The sequence below is a fragment of the Aspergillus karnatakaensis genome (assembly GCF_047715665.1).
Source record: "Aspergillus karnatakaensis strain CBS 102800 unplaced genomic scaffold BJY04scaffold_21, whole genome shotgun sequence".
Classification (NCBI taxonomy): domain Eukaryota; kingdom Fungi; phylum Ascomycota; class Eurotiomycetes; order Eurotiales; family Aspergillaceae; genus Aspergillus; species Aspergillus karnatakaensis.
In genome coordinates this window covers 488,092-494,793 of record NW_027395733.1, presented here as the reverse complement: position 1 = coordinate 494,793, position 6,702 = coordinate 488,092, and the positions used below count along the sequence as shown (strand labels likewise).

Below are 6,702 nucleotides of genomic sequence, written 5' to 3'. Positions count from 1 at the left end.
CAGTACTTCCCCCCTTGTTCATCGCCACAAACCCACGCACCCCCCGGCAACACAGGCGCAATCACCACATCAACACCAGCCTCCATCCAATGCCGCAGATACTCGTTCCTAAATGCATCCCTCGCACACTTGCGCTCTTGAATCGAATCCCCCGTTTTGACCGCATTGGCTGCGGATTCAGATAAGATCCACGAAGTCAGTGGGAGGAGCGGCTCGGCGCCGCTTTCGCAGAGGGCGCGGATGTGCGCGCCGGAATCTTCAAAGTAGTTTGCGGAGAGGATCTGCCAGGCGAGGGCGTGGTTGTTGGGGTTGAATGGGATTATTTCGATTTTTGGGGTTTTGGTGGTGGCTTGGTGGGACTTCAGACGGGCTTCGATCTTTGAGAGGAGGGTTTGGGTTGAGACAGAGGGGGGCACGACGCCGTCGGATGAGAGGAGCCCGATGCGCAGCGGTCTGGCGTCTGATCCTGGTTCTGGCTCTGGATCTCCGTGTGCGGTGGTGGCGGTGGTTACTCTGGGTGAGAGAATCGGGTATGGAATCAATGAGGCATCCGCTAGCCACGGCTGAGCGAGGGCGTAGGCGTTGCAGAACAGGCGAATGTCGCGGAGGGAGCGGGTAAAGGGTCCTAACGTGCCGGGGATCGAATCGTTTCCTGGGTTTGGGATTACGGCGCCTACGCCGCTGAGACGGCCGACGCTGGGGTAGAAGCCGTAGAGCTGGTCATGTCAGTACGGCACTGGGGGTAGTAACGTATGGCAGAACTCACTCCATTCAACGCAGCAGGAACCCGAATCGACCCTCCAATATCACCGCCGATCCCCATCGGGGTGCCTCGCATCGCCATTAGTGCGCCTTCACCTCCGCTACTTCCTCCTGCCGTCAATGTCCGGTCCCGGGGGTTCACCGTTTCCCCGTAGATGTTGTTATTTGTTTCCAGTTGCATCAGTGACTGAGGCTGGTTCGTGCGGGCGAAGATCACAGCGCCGAGTCTTTTCAGCGATGTGATGATCTGCGCATCTTCCGTTGAAATGTTATCGATCAGCGCCACAAACCCGGCATTCGTCCGCCGTCCTGCGATGTTGATCTGCTCCTTGACGGAGATCGGTAGGCCATGGAGTGGGCCGAGTGGTCTCCCGGTTCGGGCTAGATACTCGTCGCAGGCTTTTGCGTCTTCGATAGCTTGTGGAATGAGCTCGGTGAGACAGTTGGTCTGTCCAGTTGCCAAGTTTGTTAATACCTTCTTTTGGTACGGTGGGTGGAAGAAGGACTTACACACTGCTGTGCGATGGTTGCCCGCTTTCTGAATGCCGTGAGAAGTGTCACCGCGGTTACTTTGCCTTCTGCTAGCATATTCACGAGCGCTGTAGCGTCGTAGTTCTCAGTGAGCTCGAGCTCCAGGTTAGAGAGGAGGCCGGAGGTGCGTGGGAAATCCGTGGCATCTTGCGGTAGGGTCTTATCTGAGAGATTCAATAGAGCCGTCTTCTCTAGAGACCCGTCGCGAATGTTCAAGGCTAGTTGGATTCGTTCTGCTAGAAGTGAAGGCATATTCGGTTTATCTCGAAGAGGTGATGTCGATCTACAATTAGTAGACTCGGCGTATTCCTTGACTATTTTATATAATGAGCTATTGATTACCCCGCCTTACTTCTATCCTATTCCTTGGGTAAAAGGTGAGATATCATCCAGTAAAGCCGGACCTTGATCTATGCAAAAGATCGCGTAAGCTATCTGAGATAGCAATCCGGGGCCGGTCTTAGGGCCAAATGTTAAGATATAAATCCTCCAATGAAATCGTGTGGCGCCAGCTTATCTCCAATCATGACATGGGCCAGCGTATTTCAACTCCTTTTCGGCCATCTTTATGCTTATCCATCTTGCAGCGAGCATCGCATCAACCTCCCTTTTCATAGGACGGTGTACACCCAGACGCGGTTACTCATGATTCAATTCGGACAGATGGACTCTACTGATACGGGAATAGCTGCATCTCCCTTTAAAGAAAAGATACGCCCCCAGCTTCCTCTGATCTTGACCCAGCCTCTTCCAAGCCCCGTTACCCCACAATTTATATGTCTGGAATGTGGAGCCAGATAAGTGCTCGCTCCAGCGCGTACATACCATAACCTCATAGAATAACATAATATAAATATGAGCTACCTCCACATTGTCATGGAGCTATGTACAGCTGCGTCTGATTGCTATACACTATAACGTTGAATCAAAATGCCGTTTAACCCTAAGTTCAGAGGCCGATTACGCCTCACCCACCCTTTTATCCAGAATTTTCTCATGGGCTGGTATAGTTCTTACCCTCTTTGGGGAGCTCTTGCTGACTTCCTAAGTATCCTGTTCTGTCTCCCCGGCATCTATCTCGCTTTAACCGGTCTTGGAGCTGGTGGCGGACAAGCAACTTCCCAGGAGACTGCAGCTTTGACGAACAGGTTTGCATTGACTTGAACTTGCGTGTTTATTGCCGTCCTGATACATGGGTTCTAGTATTCTATACGGCGTGTATACAATAGCAGGATGGTGCGCCGGCCCCGTTCTCAACCATCTTAAGCCAAAATGGACCATGTGAGCTCAGATGCCTGTCGTCAGCTAGCAACTCTGACAACTCTGCAGCATCCTCGGTGGAATCGGATACCCAATCTACGTCGGGTCTCTTTGGTACTACGACCGAGTTGGTGGACAAGCATTCCCCCTCACAGGTGTGTCCGTCTCTTTTACCATCTGCGGTGGGGCTCACATATCTAGGTGGTGCGATTCTCGGTGTCTGTGCTGGTCTATTGTGGACGGCGTCTGGATTCATTCAGTTTGCGTATCCGGAAGAGCATGATAAGGGAATGGTTTGTGCGAGTACTCCTGTCAAGATGGGTCAGGCGCGCTGACGCAAGTGTAATCAATAGTATATCACCTGGCAGTGGGTTCTCACCTCTGCTGGTAGCACAGTCGGGGCACTGATTGCCTTTGTGCCTACCATTCATGAGACCGAGGCAGCTGGTGTCTCTAATGCTGTGTATATTGCGTTTTTGGTGATTATGGCGAGGTACAATTGCTGTTACTTTGAAGTTGTCAGTATTTGGCTAACATGGCGCAACGCAGTGCTATAGTAGCAGCGTTCTTCCTGATTGTCGACCCGGCAGACGTGAGGCGAAGCGACGGACGGCATATCGCTGCTTTCGAAAAAGCGACTCCTAAGAAGGAGATTCTCGGAATTCTATCAGTCATCACTGATTTGAAGATCATCATCCTCCTCCCTGCCATGTTCGTGGGAGAGATGTGTCTAGCCTTGACCAGCAGCATCAACGGTACCTACCTCCAGCCCTATACAGCACACACCACAAGAGAGCACACCACTGACCCATACAAACCAGCATACTACTTCAACCTCCGCACCCGAACCCTCAACAACCTCCTCTTCCAAGCCATCATGATTCCCAGCCCCTTCCTCCTCGCCTGGCTCCTCGACAACAAACACATCCAATCGCGCAAGAGCCGCGGCTTAATCGGCACAACCTACGTCGCACTCATCACCCTCGGCGCAACCAGCGGCCTCCTCGCCTGGGTCTTCCGCAACAACGTCACCCACGGCAGCAGCAACAGCAACGCCACAACCACCACCACAACCCCCTCTCCCTTAGTCGACTGGACAGACAGCGCCTTCACGGCCGGGATAATCCTCTACCTGCTCTTCGGAATCATCTACGCCTGCTTCCAGATTGTTGTGCAGTGGACGCTTGCGGCGCTGACGAACGACCCGGCGCTGTGTGCGCGGTATGCGGGGGCGTTCAAGGGGACGGTTAGCCTGGGGATGTGTGTTTCGTTTACGGTTGATTCGCAGGGGATGGCGTTTCGGGATCAGGTGGTTATGCAGTTGGTGCTTTACGCTGTGGGGATTGGGTGTTTGGGGTATGTGGTGCTGGTTTATGTACAGCAGACGAATTATCTTGTTGAGGAGGGGGTTGTTGTGCCGAATGTTGGGGAGGGGGGTGAGAGCCTTGTAGAAGGGGGGAAGGAGAAGGATAGGGATGAGGGTGAGGTTGATGCTCAAACTGGGCGGCTTCATCAGTGATAACTGTGTAAGCTGGGTATATATGTTGGATCAGAGTTGTTGTATCTAGTTCACAAAACCTGGAGATCTAGATTGATAAAGCTCTGTTTAAGCAAACAGGGCACTTTTGATGGCCCGACAGCTTAACAGTCCTGTCCACACAGTAATTGTACAGTCAGGTGGCGACGCGTTCACCGCCTACCCAGACGCGCGGTTTGTTTGTGTACATCCAAGCTGGCAAAATAGCTGACCGCCCTCGTTTGGATCCCCCACCAGATGAAAAGCAGTCCATCTCAATTGATCAAGAAATCGCCGACCCTCCGATTCAGGTAAGTAACGCTCAGCTATCGTCGGAAACCGCTAGCCCTTGATTGGGAATCGGGATTGTCCCCCTTGCTGGCCCGCTCGACACACTCCTAACCCGAGCCCCTCGCACCGACCGACCCCTGCCCTCTGCGGTTGTTTTTGTGTCCTTTGGCCCCGGGCAACATCGCGGCTCTGTCATTGTTGCCGTGCATTCTGACTTGTGCCCTGCACCCCACGACGCCGTGCACATTGCCGTCACTCGACTTTTCCGATTCCTACAACCGGCATAATCTCGGATCCGTCGAAATAGTGGTCATAAACTTCCGTCATGGATAATTATCAGAAGATTGAGAAAATCGGCGAGGGTACGTTTGACCAGCAATACCTCATTACGTCGTTTATTTACCGAACGTGTCGAGCGTGTCGTGGCTTGTGAGTCGTTCTAACCCTACTTCTCTAGGTACCTACGGTGTCGTCTACAAAGCCCGCGAGCTCACCCACCCGAACCGAGTCGTTGCGTTGAAGAAGATCCGTCTCGAGGCCGAAGATGAGGGCGTCCCTAGCACCGCCATCCGCGAGATCTCCCTGCTCAAGGAAATGAACGACCCCAACATTGTCCGGTTACTCAACATCGTGTACGCCGACGGACACAAGCTTTACCTCGTCATGGAGTTCCTCGATCTCGACCTGAAGAAGTACATGGAGGCATTGCCGGTCAGCGAAGGTGGACGTGGCAGGGCTCTGCCAGATGGCTCGGCTCTGAGCAAGAATCTGGGCTTGGGAGAGGCGATGGTGAAAAAGTTCATGGCACAATTGATCGAGGGTATTCGTTATTGTCACAGTCACCGAGTGCTGCACCGTGATCTGAAGCCTCAAAACCTTCTGATCGATCGTGATGGAAACCTCAAACTGGCGGATTTCGGACTGGCGAGGGCGTTCGGTGTTCCCCTGAGGACCTACACACACGAGGTATAGTGATCGATCCCGGTTAAAGGGCTGTGCTGATGTCTCAGGTTGTGACGCTGTGGTACCGCTCCCCTGAGATTCTTCTCGGTGGCCGACAGTACTCCACCGGCGTGGACATTTGGTCCTGTGGTGCCATTTTCGCCGAGATGTGCACTCGCAAACCATTATTCCCCGGAGACTCTGAAATCGACGAGATCTTCAAGATCTTCCGGTATGTCCGCTCATCGAATTGCCTTCAGTACTAACGCTGTTCTAGTCTCCTTGGTACCCCTGATGAGATTACCTGGCCCGGAGTCACATCTTTCCCCGACTACAAGTCAACATTCCCCAAGTGGAAGCGAGAGGAAACGCATAACCTGGTTCCTGGCCTCGACGAAGATGGCCTTGATCTTCTCGAGGCTCTGCTCGAATACGATCCCGCTCGGCGAATCTCTGCCAAGCAGGCTTGCCTGCACCCCTATTTCCAGCACGGCAGCTCGTACTACTCTGGCCGCACCCGCCGCAATGGCTTTCACTGATTCGATGACTCATGAGATTCCCGTTTATATGTAATCATGTACGTATACCAATGGCAGGGGCAGAGTCGGACTGGGATGTTGCAGCGGTGATGCGGGCTTACTTTCGCTCGCTCGTCCCGACGCCCGGCATGCGGCGATCCCGGTTTTGTGTTACATCTGTCCAGCCTTGTCTTCGCTTCTTGTATTTCTTTTGTTCTGGCGTTTGTTCTGGAGTGATCTGGCAGGAAACAATAGGTTATGGATATTCCAAGGATGTTTCTTATGCGTATGCTTCACTGTCTTTGAGTTGTAACTTCGGTGGGACAGGCAAAGGTAGGAGTGTAACGAAGAACTAACGGTAGAAACAGACTCAAGATGTGGATCTTGGAAGGAACAGTTACAGTCTTACTCTGAACCTTGGACACTGCCCGGGGATTCTTTTTTTGTCCTTGTGGCCGTGCGTTTAGAGGCTCCATCGCACGTGTTGGAGAGGGGATTCTGGCTCTTCCCGCCCCAACCCACACTCCGCTAGTTCCCACTTTTCCCTTCATCAACACCACCATATCTTCCTTGGATTTGATGCTGCTCACCGCTGAAAGATCATACAATGTAGCAAGCATACTACTCTAACGGTCGTTCGACAGGGAACGAGCTTTGGTGGAAAACGACTCGGGCAACGCTGCCACTTCACCTGTCTAGTCGGAGGTGATTGGTGGGTGCGGTTCAGCCCTGCGAGACCAAGCCAGGCCTCAGCTCAACACAGCCTCAGGCTACGAGCGTTTTCAGCCATTCTCAGCGCCGTATGGCACGCTAAATCTGCGAGTTTAACGAGCTGGGAAATTCTCCGTCGAGCTGGGACCAGTCACCGGCTCGCATGGCCGT

General features: G+C 53.1%; 3 protein-coding genes across 3 annotated transcripts; 2 read left to right on the top strand and 1 right to left on the bottom strand.

Annotated features, from left to right (window-relative positions):
- Nucleotides 1-32: 32 nt before the first annotated feature.
- On the bottom strand, nucleotides 33-1,545 carry BJY04DRAFT_217795 (amidase; the record flags this gene model as incomplete). Its single annotated transcript, XM_073716140.1, has 3 exons — nucleotides 33-716; nucleotides 767-1,210; nucleotides 1,273-1,545. Coding segments are annotated over 3 exons (1,401 nt in total), but the record flags the coding sequence as incomplete, so codon positions are not given.
- Nucleotides 1,546-2,223: 678 nt separating this feature from the next.
- On the top strand, nucleotides 2,224-4,072 carry BJY04DRAFT_217794 (MFS general substrate transporter; the record flags this gene model as incomplete). The annotated part of the gene is made up of 7 exons (XM_073716139.1): nucleotides 2,224-2,297; nucleotides 2,343-2,441; nucleotides 2,497-2,574; nucleotides 2,623-2,708; nucleotides 2,755-2,846; nucleotides 2,907-3,046; nucleotides 3,103-4,072. 7 exons carry the CDS (start codon nucleotides 2,224-2,226, stop codon nucleotides 4,070-4,072), a joined length of 1,539 nt encoding a protein of 512 aa, XP_073571917.1.
- A 297-nt stretch (nucleotides 4,073-4,369) lies between these two features.
- nimX (cyclin-dependent serine/threonine-protein kinase CDC28) lies at nucleotides 4,370-6,452 on the top strand. The gene is made up of 4 exons (XM_073718645.1): nucleotides 4,370-4,722; nucleotides 4,818-5,326; nucleotides 5,371-5,534; nucleotides 5,580-6,452. The coding sequence occupies exons 1-4, from the start codon at nucleotides 4,686-4,688 to the stop codon at nucleotides 5,839-5,841; spliced, it is 972 nt and encodes a 323-aa protein (XP_073571916.1). The 5' UTR covers nucleotides 4,370-4,685; the 3' UTR covers nucleotides 5,842-6,452.
- Nucleotides 6,453-6,702: the final 250 nt, after the last annotated feature.

Bases quoted from the DNA above. Each gene is read 5' to 3' on its own strand.
- nimX (XM_073718645.1), top strand. From the start codon at position 4,686: ATGGATAATTATCAGAAGATTGAGAAAATCGGCGAGG. The intron at 4,723-4,817 runs GTACGTTTGACC...CTACTTCTCTAG, and splicing joins GATTGAGAAAATCGGCGAGG to GTACCTACGGTGTCGTCTAC. The intron at 5,535-5,579 runs GTATGTCCGCTC...ACGCTGTTCTAG, and splicing joins GAGATCTTCAAGATCTTCCG to TCTCCTTGGTACCCCTGATG.